The sequence below is a fragment of the Oncorhynchus tshawytscha genome, linkage group LG22, assembly GCF_018296145.1.
Source record: "Oncorhynchus tshawytscha isolate Ot180627B linkage group LG22, Otsh_v2.0, whole genome shotgun sequence".
Taxonomy (NCBI): Eukaryota; Metazoa; Chordata; class Actinopteri; order Salmoniformes; family Salmonidae; genus Oncorhynchus; species Oncorhynchus tshawytscha.
In genome coordinates, this window is record NC_056450.1 from 26,715,506 (window position 1) to 26,737,443 (window position 21,938).

At 42.5% G+C, this 21,938-nt stretch overlaps 1 protein-coding gene across 7 annotated transcripts; it reads right to left on the reverse strand.

Moving 5' to 3' along the window:
* Positions 1-210: 210 nt before the first annotated feature.
* Positions 211-21,595, reverse strand: LOC112222214 (RAF proto-oncogene serine/threonine-protein kinase). 7 transcript variants are annotated; one of them, XM_024384917.2, is made up of 18 exons: positions 21,567-21,595; positions 21,305-21,375; positions 14,591-14,817; positions 14,066-14,178; positions 13,603-13,705; positions 11,498-11,655; positions 9,048-9,140; positions 7,034-7,187; positions 6,258-6,300; positions 6,000-6,115; positions 5,492-5,609; positions 5,198-5,282; positions 4,536-4,712; positions 4,250-4,296; positions 3,967-4,085; positions 3,344-3,475; positions 676-810; positions 211-509 (listed from the first exon to the last, which is right to left on the reverse strand). In XM_024384917.2, exons 3-18 carry the CDS (start codon positions 14,789-14,791, stop codon positions 369-371), a joined length of 1,935 nt encoding a protein of 644 aa, XP_024240685.1. In that variant the 5' UTR covers positions 14,792-14,817; positions 21,305-21,375; positions 21,567-21,595; the 3' UTR covers positions 211-368. The 7 variants fall into 7 exon arrangements, with proteins under 7 accessions (XP_024240685.1, XP_024240681.1, XP_024240680.1 ...); XM_024384913.2 differs by lacking the exons at positions 21,305-21,375; positions 21,567-21,595 and adding exons at positions 19,984-20,017; positions 20,238-20,464; XM_024384912.2 differs by lacking the exons at positions 21,305-21,375; positions 21,567-21,595 and adding exons at positions 19,984-20,017; positions 20,201-20,464.
* Positions 21,596-21,938: the final 343 nt, after the last annotated feature.

Genomic DNA, 21,938 nt, shown 5'->3' on the forward strand with positions numbered 1-21,938 from the left:
AACGTATTGACTTTGGGGGGGTGGGGGGTGAATAGTTATGCACGCTCAAGTTAATTTTTTTGTCTTATTTCTTGTTTGTTTCACAACAAAAAATATTTTGCATCTTCAAAGTGGTAGACATGTTGTGTAAATCAAATTATACAAACCCCCCAAAAATCTATTTAATTCCAGGTTGTAAGGCAACAAAATAGGAAAAATGCCAAGGGGGTGAATACTTTCATAAGCCACTGTAGATATTTGGGGGGTGTGTGTGTGTGTGTCTGTGTGCGCGTGTGTGTGTGTGTGTGTGTGTGTGTGTGTGTGCTCATGCACACACGTGTATGTTTTAGAACAGGAGAAGGTAGGAGGGACAGGTTGAGTATTGTAGTTCAGAACACAGGCAGTCTGCTATAGGTGGAAGTGAAGGCGTTAATATCCTCGGTGTGGGAGGCTCTGTGCATGGAGGGTTCTGAGGCACTGCGGTTGATCTTAGGCAGGGAGTGCTGGAGCAGCTCAATTGACGACAGGATCTGGAAGAGTGGGAGAGGAAAAGAGAGAGAGAAAGAGGGGTAGATTGGATGAGTACCGGGGAGCGCTCCCATCAAATTTGGAGGCCTTTGCTACAGTGTAATTTACACCCACTTCAGTCAATAAAGGTGTCAAGATAATGTACAGAGAAAACTCATTAGCTAGTACCTGGGGGAACAGTGGCCTCTCGTCCTTGATTTTCTTGATGCAGTCGGCCACCAGCCTCTTCATGGCCTTAGGACAGCTCTTATAAAGCTTACTGAGATCTGGAGACAGGTACCCCCGGCCCACCATGAAGATGATCTATAGAGGGAGAAAAAGGGTTAGAGGTCAGGGGTAAGGAATAGAGGTCTGAGACAGGTACCCCCAGCCAACCATGAAGATGATCTGACAATGGAGACAGATATAAGGGTGTTCTTTTCTGTGGAGGTCACAACCAGTCACAACCAGTCACTAATAATACCTATGAGACAGTCCTTATGACAGAACTTGACTATGGCCCTATCCTCCTGATTCCTGCTTACAAGCAAAAATTAAAGCAGGAAGCACCATTGACTCGGTCTATAAAAAAGTGGTCAGATGAAGTAGATGCTAAACTACAGGACTGTTTTGCTATCACATTGAGGAGTACACCACATCAGTCACTGGATTTATCAATAAGTGCATCGAGGACGTCATCCCCACAGTGACTGTACGTACATACCTCAACCAGAAGCCATGGATTACAGGCAACATTCGCACTAAGCTAAAGGGTAGAGCTGCCGTTTTCAAGGTGCGGGACTCTAACCCGGAAGCTTACAAGAAATCATGTCATGCCCTGTGACGAACCATCAAACAGGCAAAGCGTCAATACAGGGCTAAGATTGAATCATACTACACCGGCTCCGATGCTCGTCTTGTGTGGCAGGGCTTGCAAACTTTTACAGACTACAAAGGGAAGCACAGCCGTGAGCTGCCCAGTGACACAAGCCTACCAGACGAGCTAAATCAGTTCTATGCTCGCTTCGAGGCAAGCAACACTGAGGCATGCATGAGAGCATCAGTTGTTCCGGACGACTGTGTGATCACGCTCTCCGTAGCCGACGTGAGTAAGACCTTTAAACAGGTCAACATACACAAGGCTGCGGGGCCAGACGGATTACCAGGACGTGTGCTCTGAGCATGTGCTGACCAACTGGCAGATGTCTTCACTGACATTTTCAACATGTCCCTGATTGAGTCTGTAATACAACATGTTTCAAGCAGACCATCATAGTCCCTGTGCACAAAAACACAAAGGCAACCTGCCTAAATGACTACAGATCTGTGGCACTCACGTCCGTAGCCATGAAGTGCTTTGAAAGGCTGGTAATGGCTCACATCAACACCATTATCCCAGAAACCCTAGACCCACTCCAATTTGCATACCGCCCAAACAGATACACAGATGATGCAATCTCTATTGCACTCCACACTGCCCTTTCCCACCTGAACAAAAGGAACACTTATGTGAGAATGCTATTCATTGATTAGCGACTAGCTCAGCATTCAACACCATAGTACTCTGAAAGCTCATCACTAAGCTAAGGATCCTGGGACTAAACACCTCCCTCTGCAACTGGATCCTGGACTTCCTGACGGGCCGCCCCCAGGTGGTGAAGGTAGGTAGCAACACATCTGCCACGCTGATCCTCAACACTGGAGCTCCCAGGGGTGTGTGCTCAGTCCCCTCCTGTACTCCCTGTTCACCCACGACTGCATGGCCAGGCACGACTCCAACACCATCATTAAGTTTGCAGACGACACAACAGTGGTAGGCCTGATCACCGACAACGACGAGACAGCCTATAAGGGAGGAGGTCAGAGACCTGGCCGGGTGGTGCCAGAATAACAACCTATCCCTCAACATAACCAAGACCAAGGAGATGATTGTGGACTACAAGAAAAGCACACCCCCATTCTCATCGACGGGGCTGTAGTGGAGCAGGTTGAGAGCTTCAAGTTCCTTGGTGTCCACATCAACAACAAACTAACATGGCCCAAGCACACAAAGACAGTCGTGAAGAGGGCACGACAAAGCCTATTCCCCCTCAGGAGATTGAAAAGATTTGGCATGGGTCCTGAGATACTCAAAAGGTTCTACAGCTGCAACATCGAGAGCATCCTGACTGGTTGCATCACTGCCTGGTACGGCAATTGCTCAGCCTCTGACCACAAGGCACTACTAGGGTAGTGCGTACGGCCCAGTACATCACTGGGGCTAAGCTGCCTGCCATCCAGGACCTCTACACCAGCCGGTGTCAGATGAAGTCCCTAAAAATTGTCAAAGACATCAGCCACCCCAGTCATAGACTGTTCTCTCTACTACCGCATGGCAAGCGGTACCGGAATGCCAAGTCTAGGACAAAAAGGTTTCTCAACAGTTTTTACCCCCAAGGCATAAGACTGCTGAACAGGTAATCAAATGGCCACCTGGACTATTTGTATTGTCTGCCCCCCCCCCAACCCCTCTTTTACGCTGTTGCTCCTCTCTGTGTATCATATATGCATAGTCACTTTAACTATACATTCATGTACATACTATCTCAATTGGGCCGACCAACCAGTGCTCCCGCACATTGGCTAACCGGGCTACTGATTTGATTTGAGAGAGAGAGAGAGAGAGAGACAGAGAGAGAGAGATACTAGATCAAAATAAGTACATTTATGCCCGTGGCTGAAACTGGTCACACAATCTTAGTTATATTTGATTTGTTAAAATCAAACAAGGCAGGACAGTATCTGTCCCTACATTTAGCACAACTGAAATAGAGACTACCATGGTTTTAGAGATGGTTGTGTGGCAGGCTGGGTTTACCTGGTCTCTGTTGGCTATCTGTGAGTATGGCAGCTCTCCCGTCATCAGCTCATGGAGGACAACACCGTAGGAGTACACGTCAGACTGGAAACTATAGGGCATGTTGTCCTGCATACGGATAACCTCAGGAGCCTGAGAACAGAGGATAGAATAACAGACAAACTTGTTTAAATTGATTTCATTTTTAATTCCAGGAACCATAATGAGTACATCTCAAAGGTGTGGCTTCTAAGTTTCATTTTCAAAAGAGACAAGTCAAACGATTGCTGGAGTGCACGGCCACCAAAACGAACATATTTTCCCAGATTAAGAAACTGCTCCCCTTAACCCAGGGGTGGGCAATTCCAGTCCTCGGGGGCCTGATTGGTGTCCCAGTTTTGCCCCAGCCTCAGCTAACACACCTGACTCCAATAATCACCTAATCATGATCTTCAGTTTAGAATGCAGTTTGATTAATCAGCTGTGTTTGCTAGGGATGGGGAAAAAGTGTGACACCAATCAGGCCCCCGAGGACTGGAGTTGCCCACCCCTGCCTGAACCCCATCTCTCAGGCCCAATCTCAACCGCAACGAAAGTAAGATACTTTTCTTCTAGTGTGACATTGGCATTTTCCTCTTACTGACCATCCACAGTATGGACCCTGAGGGTTGCTCCACCTGGTGAGAACCACTCCACCTGGCCTTGACCGTGGCCAGACCAAAGTCTCCTATCTTCACCGTCAGGCCCTCATGTAGGAAGATATCTGTACCACTGTCAAGGAAGCAGAGCTGTGGCAGATTGCTGAATATGTGAAAAATACTACGACTTTGAACTCATACATCATTTGTCTAATTTCAAGCCAACACTATTTTCTATTCAGTTGTCACAACAAAGTGACAGAGCTTAAAACAGTGAAGAAAAGGATACTGTTTGACTTCATGTCCCGGTGGATGATGTTTTTGGCGTGCAAATAGCTGAAAGTAAAATACAGTGAAAATGGGAATTTACGACATTTCAGTTGCATGTTAATAATACAATAATAAACATAATATCCTTCTAAAGCTATCACCTTTTTATAGCGTCAATCTAAAACACCCTTGTATAGCGTCAATCTAACACCCTTGTAAACCTAGTATTCCTATAGAGCTAGAAGTAGCACCAATCTACAGCTAAAACGCGGCAAGCTAAGCTTGTCCCTGCTGTGTGGACTCACTCCATGCCCTGAGCTGTCTGCCTGGCAATGTCTATAAGCTGGAACATCTGGAAGTTGGTCTCCTGGACGTGAAGGTGTTTGTAGAGGCTGCTGCCCTCACACCACTGGGTCACGATGGCCAGGTTGTCCTTCGTCATGTAGCCCATGAACAACAGGATGTTGACGTGCCGCGTTTTCCTGCGGCCAAAAAGAAAGAGAGAGACATACAGACAGCGAGAGAGAGAGAGAGAGGGGGAGCAAGAGGGCGATACACAGGAAGAGGAAATCACCAAAACAAAGATGAGATAATGCTGCATGAAGATAATCTACCAACAATAAACACATAAGGTCAATATATTGGTCTCTCTAAAGTGATGAATACAATAAGAATATCACTATAGGGCAACAGAAAGCCTAGTGGTTAGAGCGTTTGGCCAGTAACCGAAGGGTTGCTAGTCAAACAAGGTGAAAAATCTTGAGCAAGACACTTAACTCTATAGGGGTCGTTGTTAATAATGGCAGACTCAGGTCATGACCCCACTCGCTGAGAGTGTTTCAGTGGGATTTGGGATATGCAAAAAACACATTTCCAATAAATACACACACGTGTGTAATAGGACAAATATAAGCACCCACCAAATTATTATTATTATAGTTCTCTCACTGCTCTCACCCTCTCTTACCTAAGGACAGCCACCTCGTTTCTGAAGGCCTGGAACTGCTCTGGCGTGGGGTCAATCACCTTTAGGATCTTCACCGCTACGTCACCTACAACAGACAAACAACGTGGTACAGAAACTGTCTACGCTGCTGTGTGACCATGTAGACTAGGCTCAGTACAAGTGTTCAAGTCAACTCATAGGCATGATTGGAAGATCCAGAACTCCTCACAAACCTTTATAGACCTTCGCAACAGCATAACCAAGCATTACAAGCATTGTGTTTATCCAACAGGTGCAATCCAGAAGCATGCTCACCGTGCCATTTCCCTTTGTATACCGTTCCGAAGGAGCCTGAGCCGATACAGGAGTGAAGAACCACTTCACTGGCCTCAATCTCCCAGTAATAACTGGAGTCCCGCTTGTCCCTCGGACGCTGCAGTGGGATAGTCAATATAAGGCCACATTCTCCATCTAAATGAGATCTTACGTACAATTCACTTATACAGTTATTCCTACACTCTTACAAAAAAAGGTGCTATCTAGAACTTAAAAGGGTTCTTCGGCTGGCCCATAAGAGAACCCTTTGAAGAACGCTTTTTGGCTCCAGATACAACCATTCTGGGTTCCATGTAGAACCCTCTGTGGAAAGGGTTCTACATGGAACACGGAATGGTTCAACCTGGAACCAAAAAGTGGTATTCTATTGGGACAGCTGAATAACCCTTTTGAAACCCTTTTTTTTAAGAATGTAGGAATTAAAAGTACTATTGAGATGCTATTCATTCACACTCAGTGTACAAACTACAGGGTCTGTCTAACTTACTATTTTGTGTTTCTCCTGAGTGTTGAATGAAGGAGCCCTCTCTCGTCTGTCTGGAGCTGGGGTGTTAGACTGGGACTGGGACCAGCCTGTGGGACTCTGGCTGGGGGAACTCCCGCCTAGGAAGGGAAGATGGACCAATGGTATTTAGAATGGCAGGTTATGACAGAAAGTGTTGTTGTGGGATGTTGTTCATGTTTCCATTAGCTTTTAGCAGAAACTGTGCCACTCATGTGGGGTAACCACCTTTTAAAATCTTACCTGAGTCATGATTACGCATTGCTTCATGATTACGCATTGCTTCCTAGGAAAACACAAAACAAAATATTCTTTCAGATTTTTACACATATCAAATGAACACAAGTCATTCAACAGTTTCCTCATTCAGTTAGATCATTCAGTTAAAGACACTATAAAAGCATGTGGATACTAGTCTGTTGAAAGGCATGTTATTTATCACACAACACTCTGACACTCTGCCTCCTAACCTTGTCTGGGCTCTCTGACGTCGCCTCAACAAAAGAGTCGGAGAAGCGAATGATACCTACTCTCCTCTTCAGCCAGAAACACCTGCACCATGAGCTAGGGGAGGTATTCAGACCATCTAGCTAGTCCCCATCAGGGCACAACACAGTGGGACAGGGAAGGAAAGGGAGATGAGGAGAGATAGAGTGCTACCCAGGTGTTACATTTTGTGGGGATATTAGATACAGCTATCAAGTTATCATTTTTCCAATTCCACGGGTATGGAAACTAATGAATCAGAAAGGAATACTGTAAAGTGCAGCATATAAAAAGTGAAATGAAACAAAGAGAATAGAACACAATCAAGGAAATCATGCAAAGTAAATTGTAATCATGCTAGATGAATTACTTAGTAGAAACAGTAAGGGGGAGGGAAGGATGACAGAAGTTACGGAGAAGATGGTTGAGATTCCGAGCGTGTAAGAAGGGCCAGATCGGGCAGGGAGGTTATTTTAGGATGGGATGCCTGGACCTCCAGGAGTCCCCTGGGGACCCGCGTGGTGTGTAGTTACCTCCATCATGCTGCTGTCGACGGGCATGGTGGTGCTGACCATGTGGACGTTGGGCGTGGAGGTGGAGCGCTGCCTCTGGGACAGAGCGCCCCCCGTGGGTGGGTAGGGGGCCGTGTAGTTGAAGGCGTGAGGGGTAGAGCAGCGATGAAGAGAGCTGAGGGGTGAATACAGGGGCAACATCAGGCTTAGGAAAAGTAGGGACACTGAACACAGCACATTAAGTGCATCAGTAAGATAGAATCATGGTCATGGTTTTGTCATGACAATTGTTTGGATAAAAAAAAGCATCAAATATTATTACCATGATTGAATAATTACTATTTTTGTTTATCTTAGTCTGAGATACCATTGAGTGGCTCTTCTAATGCAAAAAAAAAAAAAAAATTCACACAAAAGATAATTCTACAACTTCTTACAATCAATCTCACAGGGGTGTAGTGGATGGCAGCTTGTCAGTTTCATCTCTGCCATTATGTGACATTTTTCTCAGGCACACCCTAGAACACCCTCACTATGTGACATGGTTAGAAGGCCGTTTCTGTTTCAGGCAGTGACCGTTTGACACTACATCTCAAAATCTATCCTCTACTTTCTTGATAGTTTAACAAACACAGTCCTGCACACATTGAGATTCTACTAAATTCAATAACAGGAAAATGTTCTAGGTATTAGGATTTCCATTCTACAAATACTACCCCATTCACTAGGGGAAGTATTTCAACCTCAGTTTTTGCCAAGAATTTGCTATGATGTTACGCTACAAAGCTCACCAGTCAAAGTTAGCACAAATCCTACCAAAACAATTCACATGGTAGAGATGTGGGATCTAAATTTGAACAGTATTGTCGCAGTAAAAGAATCCAACAGCAACAGGATTTTAACTTTCACACTTTTCCGACGATGTAATGTTTAATCTGTAATTAGGCTATTATCTGGCCAAAATTGGGCTACATGAAAAGTGCAATTCTGCTAATATAACAGTTTGTTAGTGCGGGAGATTTACATATATTTCTGTGAATTTATGTAAATCTCGACACTCATCTGCATTTCCTGGAGCGCAAGAAAATTCTCAGCAACAACAGAGTAATCAAATTAAGATCCAATCTCAGAGTAGTACATATTTCACAATAACTTGGAGGGAAAGGATATGGTTTTTAATTTCTTGCATGTGCCATGCTTTTCTAGGAGCCTATGCAACTCATGATTGCTAGTTAGCCTTTCAGAATGGTGGTAGGTGACAATTCTCCTTGCACTGTCATTAAAGTTCTTGTTGATTCAGTGATGCTTAGTGTGATTCTGGTCTTGGTTCACTGCTGACTGGAAAGTATATTGTACTGTACTGTCAGTTGCTGGTGAAAGTGGCACTCCATGCTAGTGACATACCATAACAACACTCATAATGTATTAGACCACACTTCTAACCCTGTAAAGCACTCTATGAGAACAAATCCCCCTTTTGGCCAAAACAGGACTTTGTTTCGAGGAGCATTTGAGATTGTTCTGCACCAAACAACTTGATACTGTGTGCGAGCTAATTTGGCAATGATCTGAGTGCTTTTAAACTGTAATAAATGCTTCTGAAACAACAGCCTCTTTTCACACCTCTGGTTACATCATAAAGCTAGAGACAAAAAACAGGCATTGATTCGGTTTGAGGCCTGGGTTAAGGTGCTTTACAACTTACAGCTGCATCAGCTGAGGGCCAGTCAAACATGGCATCCAAAGAACCCTTAACATTTGGCCACCATTAGCTCTGAGAGCCAAAGACTTAGTAAACCTTACTGTACTGTAGTTAAATCAATTACAACCACACGCAACCCTTAGCCGTCATTAAATGGTAAGTCAAGAGGAAGACTTTGGCTGTACTTCTGTAGTTATTTGATTGCTGATGTTCTGTTGCTGCCTGGAGATAGCCTTGCTCACAGTACCAGGGTGAAAGAGGTCCATGGGACCAGTATCACCCATGGGTCGGAAGTGATAGGTCAGAGTTCAAGAGCAGGAGGGGTGGCTTTACCTGCTGGGGAGTCGGGACAGCGATTCTCTCATTCGCCGAGAAGTAAGAGGAGGAAGAGATGGACCCCCACTTTCACCTGGTGTCGGGAACAACCTAGAGAGAGGGGGAGAGAGAGAGAGAGTTTCAAGCTTTATTAGTCATATGTACAGGATACACATGGTATACACTGTCCAACAAAATGCTTACTTGCAGGATCCTTCTCAACAATCCAACATAAATAAGAAACAAAAAATCTACAAATGCATCTCTTCACGGCCAGTGATAGCCATCTACAAATGCATCTCTTCACGGCCAGTGATAGCCATCTACAAATGTATCTCTTCATGGCCAGTGATAGCCATCTACAAATGCATCTCTTCACGGCCAGTGATAGCCATCTACAAATGCATCTCTTCACGGCCAGTGATAGCAATCTACAAATGAATATATTCACGGCCAGTGATAGCCATCTACAAATGCATCTCTTCACGGCCAGTGATAGCCATCTACAAATGCATCTCTTCACGGCCAGTGATAGCCATCTACAAATGCATCTCTTCACGGCCAGTGATAGCCATCTACAAATGCATCTCTTCACGGCCAGTGATAGCCATCTACAAATATATCTCTTCATGGCCAGTGATAGCCATCTACAAATGTATCTCTTCATGGCCAGTGATAGCCATCTACAAATGCATCTCTTCACGGCCAGTGATAGCCATCTACAAATGCATCTCTTCACGGCCAGTGATAGCAATCTACAAATGAATATATTCACGGCCAGTGATAGCCATCTACAAATGCATCTCTTCACGGCCAGTGATAGCCATCTACAAATGCATCTCTTCACGGCCAGTGATAGCCATCTACAAATGCATCTCTTCACGGCCAGTGATAGCCATCTACAAATGTATCTCTTCATGGCCAGTGATAGCCATCTACAAATGCATCTCTTCACGGCCAGTGATAGCCATCTACAAATGCATCTCTTCACGGCCAGTGATAGCAATCTACAAATGAATATATTCACAAATGCCATCTACAAATGTCTCTTCATGGCCAGTGATAGCCATCTACAAATGTATCTCTTCATGGCCAGTGATAGCCATCTACAAATGCATCTCTTCATGGCCAGTGATAGCCATCTACAAATGCATCTCTTCACGGCCAGTGATAGCCATCTACAAATGCATCTCTTCACGGCCAGTGATAGCCATCTACAAATGCATCTCTTCACGGCCAGTGATAGCCATCTACAAATGCATCTCTTCACGGCCAGTGATAGCCATCTACAAATGTATCTCTTCATGGCCAGTGATAGCCATCTACAAATGCATCTCTTCATGGCCAGTGATAGCCATCTACAAATGCATCTCTTCACGGCCAGTGATAGCCATCTACAAATGTATCTCTTCATGGCCAGTGATAGCCATCTACAAATGCATCTCTTCATGGCCAGTGATAGCCATCTACAAATGCATCTCTTCACGGCCAGTGATAGCCATCTACAAATGCATCTCTTCATGGCCAGTGATAGCCATCTACAAATGCATCTCTTCATGGCCAGTGATAGCCATCTACAAATGCATCTCTTCATGGCCAGTGATAGCCATCTACAAATGCATCTCTTCATGGCCAGTGATAGCCATCTACAAATGCATCTCTTCACGGCCAGTGATAGCCATCTACAAATGCATCTCTTCATGGCCAGTGATAGCCATCTACAAATGTATCTCTTCACGGCCAGTGATAGCAATCTACAAATGTATCTCTTCATGGCCAGTGATAGCGATCTACAAATGTATCTCTTCATGGCCAGTGATAGCCATCTACAAATGTATCTCTTCATGGCCAGTGATAGCGATCTACAAATGTATCTCTTCATGGCCAGTGATAGCCATCTACAAATGTATCTCTTCATGGCCAGTGATAGCCATTTACAAATGTATCTCTTCATGGCCAGTGATAGCCATCTACAAATGTATCTCTTCATGGCCAGTGATAGCAATCTACAAATGTATCTCTTCATGGCCAGTGATAGCCATCTACAAATATATCTCTTCATGGCTAGTGATAGCCATCTACAAATGTATCTCTTCATGGCCAGTGATAGCAATCTACAAATATATCTCTTCATGGCCAGTGATAGCCATCTACAAATGTATCTCTTCATGGCCAGTGATAGCCATCTACAAATGCTTATTGTTGAAATATGGAGAACTAAAGCCTGCATGCAAAACAATTCTCTATGTAAATATCTATCTTCAATGCAGACTGTGAGAGCACCACTATCATTTTTCTTACTTAGCTCTTTTGTTAGTATGTTCCTTATTTTGTTTATTCACCCATTGCTGTATACTTGTACTGTTAATATTTATATTGTTTGTAAGTGTTCTTGCTATTCAATACAAACAGTTAGGTGTTAGCAGCCATTTTGATTTGCTCTGCATAGAAGAGGAGAGGAGTCTTACAGGAGCTGTCTGATGTTGCTCCAATCCACACACATCGTGGGCACTTTGGTGCTGCAATGCTCATGGAATTTGTAGCCGCATGTTTGGCAACGGAAACCATTCAAAAGGAACTTCTGGCATATATCGCAGAAGGCCAACTTCAGAAATGTTTTCCGAACCTGAAAGTTAAAGAGGAAAATTAAGTATTTCATTATTTTCCAGCCGATGCTAACGGCCTGGGTAAACAGTGTAAAATCCTTTATGGCAGGGGTGTCAAACATATGGGCCATTCAATCCAGCCCGTGGATTTTTGTTTTTTCAATGTTGTTTTTTTGGGGGGGGGGGCAAGATATTAAATTGACATTTAAATGACTAAAACCAAATCGAAACTGTATAGAAATGTATAGTCCCTACATTTATAGTTGAAGTCGGAAGTTTACATACACTTAGGTTGGAGTCATTAAAACTAGTTTTTCAACCACTCCACAAATTTCTTGTTAACAAACTATAGTTTTGGCAAGTCGGTTAGGACATCTACTGTGTGCATGACACATGTCATTTTTCCAACAATTGATTAGACAGATTATTTCACTTACAATTCACTGTATCACAATTCCAGTGGGTCACAAGTTTACATACACTAAGTTGACTATGCCTTCAAACAGCTTGGAAAATTCCAGAAAATGATGTCATGGCTTTAGAAGCTTCTGATAGGCTAATTGACATCATTTGAGTCAATTGGAGGTGTATCTCTGGATGTATTTCAAGGCCTACCTTCAAACTCAGTGCCTCTTTGCTTGACATCATGGGAAGATCAAAAGAAATCAGCCAAGACCTCAGGAAAAATATTGTAGACCTCTACAAGTCTGGTTCATCCTTGGGAGCAATTTCCAAACGCCTCAAGGTACAACGTTCATCTGTACAAACAATAGTACGCAAGTAAAATCACTCCTAGAGATGAAAGTACTTTGGTGCGAAAAGTGCAAATCAATCCCAGAACAACAGCAAAAGACCCTGTGAAGATGCTGGAGGAAACAGGTACAAAAGTATCTATATCCACAGTAAAATGACCTATATCGACATAACCTGAAAGGCCGCTCAGCAAGGAAGAAGCCACTGCTCCAAAACTGCCATAAAAAAGCCAGACTACGGTTTGCAACTGCACATGGGGACAAAAATCGTGCTTTTGAGAAATGTCCTCTGGTCTGATGAAACAAAAATAGAACTGTTTGGCCATAATGACCATGGTTATGTTTTGAGGAAAAGGGGGAGGCTTGCAAGCCGAAGAGTACCATCCCAACCGTGAAGCACGGGTGTGACAGCATCATGTTGTGGGGGTGCTTTGCTGCAGGAGGGACTGCTGCTCTTCACAAAATAGATGGCATCATTAGGATGGAAAATTATGTGGATATATTGAATCAAGCCAGGAAGTTAAAGCTTGTTCACAAAAGGGTCTTCCAAATGGACAATGACCCCAAGCATACTTCCAAAGTTGTGGCAAAATGGCTTAAGGACAACAAAGTCAAGGTATTCGAGTGGCCATCACAAAGCCCTGACCTCAATCCTATAGAAAGTTTGTGGGCAGAACTGAAAAAGCGTGTGCAAGCAAGGAGGCCTATAAACCTGACTCAGTTACACCAGCTCTGCCAGGAGGAATGAGCCAAAATTCACCCAACTTATTGTGGGAAGCTTGTGGAAGGCTACCCAAAACATTTGAGCCAAGTTAAACAATTTAAAGGCAATGCTACCAAATACTAATTGAGTGTATGTAAACTTCTGACCCACTGAGAATGTGATGAAAGAAATAAAAGCTGAAATCACTCTCTCTCTTTTAACTAGGATTAAATGTCAGGAATTGTGGAAAAACTGAGTTTAAATGTATTTGGCTAAGGTGTATGTACATTTCCGACTTCAAATGTATAGTCTTTTCACTCTGTCAAAATGAAAGCTAGATAGTCAAGGAGCATCAAAAATACAAAAGCGATGGATAGAGGACTATTTTGTGCAAATGTGTACAACAAGGAAATATAATACATTTTAAAAGTGGCCCTTCGGACCTCGGTTAAGACCGAATGCAGCCCGCGGGGTAAAATGAATTTGAAACCCCTGCTTTATGGGCTACTTACAAAGTTGTGCGTCGTCAAGGGGACATGATCTAAGACTTTCACCAGCAGTTCTTCCCCAATTAGTGAGGTAGAGTCGGTATTCCAATCCATACGTGACTTTTTACTGTTAGAAAAGGAACATGACACATTAAGTAAAGTAACAAATACTAGAGAGCAGACTGACACAACCAACCTTTACAAGAAAAGGTCATTCAACATGTCTTAGCCTGAAAGGTTGTATAGCTGCAGAAGTATTTTTTTTGCAAAAAATAAAACACTTTCTTACAGCATCATATGGACCTACCTCAAGATAGAAGTTGCCCCTAACCACAGATCTAGGATCAGCTTGTCCCACCCCCAATCCTAGCTTTTAACCTTAGGTGGGTGAAATAATACCTCACCCTGTATCAGTGGTTAGGGATCATTTCACCTACACTGCAGAGATCCAGTGAAACCCCTCTGTTCCCCAGTGCCCAGATCATACCTCCTCTGTCCTGGGTGCAGTCTGAAGACAGCACAGCACTCCGGTTGCAGGCCCCGCACCTTCAGCGCTTTGATCAGGCAGCTGTGCAGGGTCATACCTGGCCTCACATTCACCTGAGGGACCACAACTAAAACACTCAACAACAACTACAACAACAACACGTACTGGGACCAGTGAAAACACAAGCATGTGCATAATATATTATCTTTTGGGATAATGGGATGATTTGGAATAATGGTATGCCCTTTGGTCTGTGTATGATGATGACAATCAATTTAGGTAGCAATTTTCCACTAACAGACTGCCACACTGCACTTAGGTGACTCAGTTAATTAAGCCCCCACTCAAACAACATTAGCGCAGCAGTGTACTGTTGTTTCCATAATCCCACTCACTCACCGTCCCCTAAACTACTGTATTTCATTGCTTCCATTTTTTTAGTGTCCTTGGGTGTTTTGAAAGGCTCTTCAAATGAAATGTATGATTAGTAATGTACTATTATTATTATTGTTCTAATGGACTCACCACTGTGCGCTGCTGGTTGGGGAGGTAGACGCGGATGGTGCTGCTGGTCTTGGAGTCGGGGATCTTACTGTCGTCGGAAGAGCGGCGCTGGGAGGGGAAGCCCTGCACCATGGTCGGGGAAAGGCAAGGGCCCTCGAACACAGAGTCCTTCATCCCAAAGCCGTTGCTCAGGGTCTTCCATGCTCCCTGGAGGTGCTCCATCAGCAAACACTGGTGCTCTCAGCGCTCTGGGGACATAGTGGGAGTCAAAGTGTTGGGTTGAAATTCATCATATAACAATGTTTACGCAGTGTCTGTCTTCATTCCCTCACAACTCCCAATATATTGCATATTCTAAAAAGTAGCTGAGAAAACTAGAAAGGAGTCTACCTGGTAGTAGTAGTGGTAGTAGCTAGTAGGATTTGACAGTCCTCCAAAACATTCTGTGATTTTATTGGTCCTATTAGGGCTGTGGCGGTCATGCCATTTTGTCAGCCGGTGACTGTCAAGCAAATGACTGCCGGTCTCACGGTAATTGACCGTTAATTAACATAAACACATTTGGCATCTCCTGGCTTCCACACATAGCCTACAAGCCACTGATGCAGACCTTTGGAACATTTAAAAAAGTATAATAAATCAATTTAATGTAGCCTACACCATCACAATAAATCCATGACTTATTTTAGACAGGTCTAAAATGATACAAAGAAAATGTTGTCTATTTCAGATGTCCTTAGGCCCTGATATGTCTATGCCATATGGCTGTGGGCTACACTAGTTCATTTAGCAGACAAAATTTGCTTTGAATTCCGTGGCATTATTTTACAATATTAAGAATACAATTGAACATAGCTGAATAAAATAGAAAGGATATTTTCTCCAAACTATTTCTGAGGGAGCGCGCACTTGAGGCTATTCTGTGTTGAGAGGTTAACAAAGAAACTGGTGCTCCTATATGCCTAATTTAGAGTTATTTATGCAACGGTGATTCAAACATTGGGCAATGTGTTTTGATTTTTCATACATTCTAAGGCTGCATGATGCGACTCTAATGATGATTTCACAAAAGTTGCATGAAAGGCATGAACTCTGCTTTGTTTTTTTGCAAGGCTGTACACTCTTCATCAGTCTCTCATTCACAATTTCACAAGGACTTGATAATGCCTTGAATATCCCGGCCTTTTGCGGCCAGTGGTCGTTGTGCCAAGGGTTGAATATAATTATTATAATTCCCTTCTCCCGGCTGTGTGCTCCAAAGCACTTCTCACTCACATGGCTCTCTCAGATATCTAAATTCTTATTAGCCAATGCCCGTCACGTGAGCAGGTCCTTCTCACAGGCATCTTAGCTCCAAAGTAGGCTACAAGTGAAGACAGACACATCGGGGATGCAACTACGCACGTCCTTTTTATCGAATTCTGAAGTGCATATTGAAGATAGCACTGTCCACATTTACTTTTTCGTCAGACAACAAGATGAGTAGGCCTAACAAACAGCAAAAGCACTAGCCTATGTCCATCTACTATCCCCCATAGTACAAAAGTTGACCTATTTTATTGGTCAACTTGTCCTTCTGTGCGAGAAAAAAATATTCCAAACATAGTCTGGGACAGTTGTGGGATGCGATAGATCCCAAAATATTGCAACCACTCTCATCAAAAAAAGTTTAAAAGCAACAAGGCTGATGCAACAGATCAGAACGTTTAGCTTTTTGATGGGGCTGAGGTCAGGGCTCTGTGCGGGCCAGTCAAGTTCTTCCACACCAATCTCGACAAACCATTTCTGTATGGACCTCGCTTTGTGCACTGGGGCATTGTCATGCTGAAAAAGGTAAAGGGCCTTCCCAAAACTGTTGCCACAAAGTTGGAACCACAGAATCGTCGAGAATGTAATTGTAAGCTGTAGCATTACAAATTCCCTTCACTGGAACTAAGGGGCCTAGCCCGAACCATGAAAAACAGCCCCAGACCATTAATCCTTCTCCACCAAACATTACAGTTGGCACTATGCATTCGGGCAGGAAGCGTTCTCCTGGCATACACCAAACCCAGATTTGTCTGTCAGACTGCCAGATGGTGAAGTGTGATTCATCACTCCAGAGAACGCGTTCCCACTGCTCCTGAGTCCAACGGTGGCGAGCTTTATACCACTCCAGCCACCACTGTGGCTGCTCTGCCATGGAAACTGAAGCTCATTGAAGCTCCTGATGAAAAGTTATTGCCCTGACGTTGCTTCCATAGGCAGTTTGGTACTAAGTTTGGTACGAGTGAGTGTTGCAACCGAGAATAGATGATTTTTACGTGTTACGCGCTTCAGCACTTGCCGGTCCTATTCTGTGAGATTGTGTGGCCTACCACTTTGTGGCCGAGCCGTTGTTGCTCCTAGACGTTTCCACTTCACAATAACAGAAATTACAGTTGACCGGGGCAGCTCAAGCAGGGAAGAAATTTGACGAACTGACTTGTTGGAAAGGTAGTATCCTATGACAGTGCCATGTTGAAAGTCACTGAGCTTTTCAGTGAGGCCATTCTACTGTCAATGTTTGTCTACGGCGATTGCATGGCTGTGTGCTCGATTTTATACACCTGTCAGTAACGGTGTGGCTGAAATAGCCGAATCCACTAGCTTGAAGGGGTGTTGACATACTTTTGTACATACAGTTGATGTCGGAAGTTTACATACACCTTAGCCAAATACATTTAAACTCAGTTTTTCACAATTCCTGACATTTAATCTTAATAAAAATTCCCTGTCTTAGGTCAGTTAAAATCACCTCTTTATTTTAAGAATGTGAAATGTCAGAATAATAGTAGAGAGAATGATTTATTTCAGCTTTTATTTCTTTCATCACATTCCCAGTGGGTCAGAAGTTTACATACACTCAATTAGTATTTGGCAGCATTGCTTTAAAATTGTTTAAGTTGGGTGAAATGTTTCGGGGGAGCCTTCCACAAGCTTCCCATAATAAGTTGGGTGAATTTTGGCCCATTCCTCCTGACAAAACTGGTGAAACTGAGTCTGTAGGCCTCCTTGCTCGCACACACTTTTTCAGTTCTGCCCACAAATGTTCTATGAGATTGATGTCAGGGCTTTGTGATGACCACTCGAATACCTTGATTTTGTTGTCCTTAAGTCATTTTGCCACAATTTTGGAAGTATGCTTGGGGTCATTATCCATTTGGAAGACCCATTTGCAACCAAGCTTTAACTTCCTGACTGATGTCTTGAGATGTTGCTTCAACATATCCACATAATTTTCCATCCTCATGGTGCCATCTATTTTGTGAAGTGCACCAGTCCCTCCTGCAGCAAAGCACCCCCACAACATGATGCTGCCACCCCTGTGCTTCACGGTTGGGATGGTGTTCTTCGGTTTGCAAGCCTTCCCCCTTTTCCCTCTGAACATAACAATGGTCATTATGGCCAAATAGTTATATTTTTGTTTCATCAGACCAGAGGACATTTCTCCAAAAAGTACAATCTTTGTCCCCATGTGCAGTTGCAAACCGTAGTCTGTCTTTTTTATGGCGGTTTTGGAGCAGTGGCTTCTTCCTTGCTGAGTGGCCTTTCAGGTTATGTTGATATAGGACTCATTTTACTGTGGATATAGATACTTTTGTACCTGTTTCCTCCAGCATCTACACAATGTCCTTTTTTTGTTGATCTGGGATTGATTTGCATTTTTCGCACCAAAGTACGTTAATCTCTAGGAGACAGAACGTGCCTCCTTCCTGAGCGGTATGATGGCTGCGTGGTCCCATCGTGTTTATACTTGCGTACTATTGTTTGTACAGATGAGCGTGGTATCTTCAGGTGTTTGGAAATTGCTCCCAAGGATGAACCAGACTTGTGGAGGTCTACAATTTTATTTCTGAGTTCTTGGCTGATTTCTGTTGATTTTCCCTTGATGTCAAGCAAAGAGGCACTGAGTTTGAAGGTAGGCCTTGAAATACATCCACAGGTACACCTCCAATTGACTCAAATTATGTCAATTAGCCTATCAGAAGCTTCTAAAGCCATGACATATTTTTCCAAGATGTTTAAAGGCACAGTCAACTTATTGTATGTAAACTTCTGACTCACTGGAATTGTGATACAGTGAATTATAAGTGAAATAATCTGTCTGTAAACAATTGTTGGAAAAATGACTTGTGTCATGCACAAAGTAGATGTCCTAACCAACTTGCCAAAACTATAGTTTATTAACAAGTAATTTGTGGAGTGGTTGAAAAACGAGTTTTAATGACTCCAACATAAGTGTATGTAAACTTCCGACTTCAACTGTATTGTGTGTCTGTGACCAACAGATGCATATTTGTATTCCCAGTCATGAAATCCATTGATTAGGGCCTAATGAATGGATTTCAATTCACTGATTTCCTTATATGAACTGTAACTCAGTAAAATCTTTGAAACTGGTGCATGTTGTATTTATAGTTTTGTTCAGTGTAGTACCATTGGTAATATATGATTTATAGTGTATGGTTACATTTAATTTGCTCTTTAAAAACCTAACCTTTGGAATGACTTCAATGGCAACAGTGAATCTATTAAGAGATCTCTCAATAATCATTCTCATGACAGCACATTGGTAGTAGTCAGTGTCAAATATCAAACCTTGATGAGAGATCAAATGGATAAAAGTAGCTGTAGAAAAGGTCAATTATTAGTAGGAGGTGCTGCCTAGCCTATTGTTTTTTTCTTCTTCTGATAGTGGATATAACGTTGAAGATCTGACGTTGTTTCAAAGGTACAAATCCAACATATGTTATACAAGGCTTGCCTATGTTGAAAATTGGTTACCATGATGACATAATACTGTGGTTAAAATGTCACCCTCAAAACACTTTTTGCAAATGCAGTGTATTGTCCACATAGATTCTACGTCAAAATACCTTGACAAATTATGTCGAAACAAGTTGATTCAACCAGTTTGTGCCCAGTGGGTTATAACTACATATTCCATCTTTCAAAAAAAGTAGAGATGACAAATGCCAATGTGTTATAGAATGAGAATAGAATGTGTTATATGCAATGCATTTACATTTGACAAAATAAGTAAATATATTTGTGCAGGAGAATAGTGGTAGAAATGGCTGAACACAGTCCTCTAATTTACAAGTTTAGAGTCTATTTTCAACTTTTCCTCTAAACATAGATTGAAATAGCATATACAATGCCACGCTGTCTAAAATATGACAGTAGCCTATCTAGGGCCCTTTTCCGTACGATCCAAACTCCTTCATCAACCGAAACTTTAGACAGATCTATCACCATTTTCCTATCACATTAAAATACACATATTTGTTCTACTGACTCCAACCAGACTGAAAGTGATCTGACTAGTGATAAAGACGACAGCTGCAATCCAATTTTGTGCAGAATTAATGGCACTGCCAGAGCAAACTCACCAACACAAGCTAGAAAACTTCAGCTCCGCCATAACTTGAGCAAAATGTGGAGTCGATGACATCGTCATATTTGCAACGCATTCAGAAAGAAAAAAAAGTAGCGGGTTATGATCAATCCAAAATGTTTAGCCCGGAAAGAAAGTAACAATGTATCAAAGTATCAAACCATGAGATAATAACCCACATGAAAGGAACCCCGATGTGTTACTCAACCAACCTCTAAAAAGATCTTTATCCTTCCTTTCATTACTTACCCTGGGTGAGAGAAAAAAATACAAGCCTACGAGTCCAACAGACACCTTCCCAAAGTCACATGTGAATGACACTATACAACCGCCCGGTTCTATTTGCCTGATGCCAAATTAAAACTTTAAAAAAGTGGTTGTAGTTATGTTGTTCACATACCAATCAATATTTACGGCGATAAACAGGAGGTGAAAGAGTTTGAGTTCATGTCGTGCGCCTGCCTGACGCCAGTGACTGAAACAGGACCCCACAGTCATAACAAGAATTTCAGCCATACAATTTACTGCGCAAAAATGAGGACACAAATTTAAGTCAGCCAACCCACTCTGACACTATGGTATTTACTTTTTATGTGAATAACTAGTGAAAAGTAAACAAATTCCAAAAAGTGGAGGTGTAGGTTAATAGAAAACAACCACACTTATGTTATTAATGAACTTTGAATGTGAGATGGAGGTTGGGCACTGACAAACAGCACACAAATTAGACTAGATTTAGCCTAGCTATAGGCATTCAGGATGATTAAAATGTGTTGAGATTGCAATAGGCAGACTTTACACCAAAATATGTAATTATATCAAAACTTCAAAACAAAAAGGACATTGCTCAATTGCTAAATCTGTGAATCTGTGCAATATATGGTGAATCAGCATAAAATGCAGCCAATTATATTATTTTATATTTTTTGTAGACTATATGCTTATATTCAGTTGCAGAAGTAGAAATCCATCAAAAGAATAGAAAGCACCCCATCATCTGGTAAAAAGAAGGCACTACCCATAGTTCAGTGAGCATCTACAATTACGCTATCTTTTCAGGCCTGTCTATTAGATTTTTGACAAGAGATTTTATATTGGTTACTTGATATAGATTAAACCTGCTTGTTGACTTGAAATATATAAAACCTGCAAATCTTTTGAACTTAAATGTGCTACATCTATCTTATTTGAGACATGCTGTTCTCATCATGAAATAGAGTCCTTTCTCATAGCAAAGAACAAGCTTAAAAGTGTTTGCTCTTAAATGGAGCAATAGGATCTTAGGGTCCTATCTTACCTTCAAACCTTCTACTCACCATGTGTTCAAGATCAGGTCCCCAGCCAATGGTCCCCTGAGGTAGATTACGACATCAAAGAGCCCAGAGTTCTATTGTGGAGAAAGATCAGAGCTTTGGTGATGTGGCTCTCCTCACCAGCACAGACCAGCAGCCTGCTCTCCTTAATGCTATGAGCACACATTGAATGTACGGGCAGATGACATCCTTATATAAAAAAAGCTACAATCATCCTAATTTTATAGTTGCATATCATATCCTCTCTCTCCTGTCAAATGCTCACCATTCTCTGATCATGTATTTGATTTAATCTCAATTCCAGCAACTACCTAATTCATATCCTGACAGCAACAAATACCAGGAAATACCAATGCAAGCACTTTGTAAGCAGCCTAAGAGGAAGAGGGCAGGGCTTTATCACTGTACGATCTTAAGGTATCCCATTAGGATGCAGTCTAATCATCCATCCCAGTGCAACGTCAGCTGCAGTGTTGGGAGGAAAACAGAAAACCATTATTTCGGGGGAAAGTGTCCAGTCACTGGTATTCACTAAACCAAAATGATGAAACTCAATTTAGAGAATCTATAGTTTTGAAAAACAATGTTTTGAGGGTTTCAATACCCCACATCACCCTAGTGAAATCAGCCTATCCCT

Bases quoted from the DNA above. Each gene is read 5' to 3' on its own strand.
- LOC112222214 (XM_024384917.2), bottom strand. From the start codon at position 14,791: ATGGAGCACCTCCAGGGAGCATGGAAGACCCTGAGCAACGGCTTTGGG. The intron at 14,179-14,590 runs GTGAGTCCATTA...GTGGTCCCTCAG, and splicing joins CCAACCAGCAGCGCACAGTG to GTGAATGTGAGGCCAGGTAT. The intron at 9,141-11,497 runs GTAAGACTCCTC...CCCTCTCTCTAG, and splicing joins AGCAACATCAGACAGCTCCT to GTTGTTCCCGACACCAGGTG.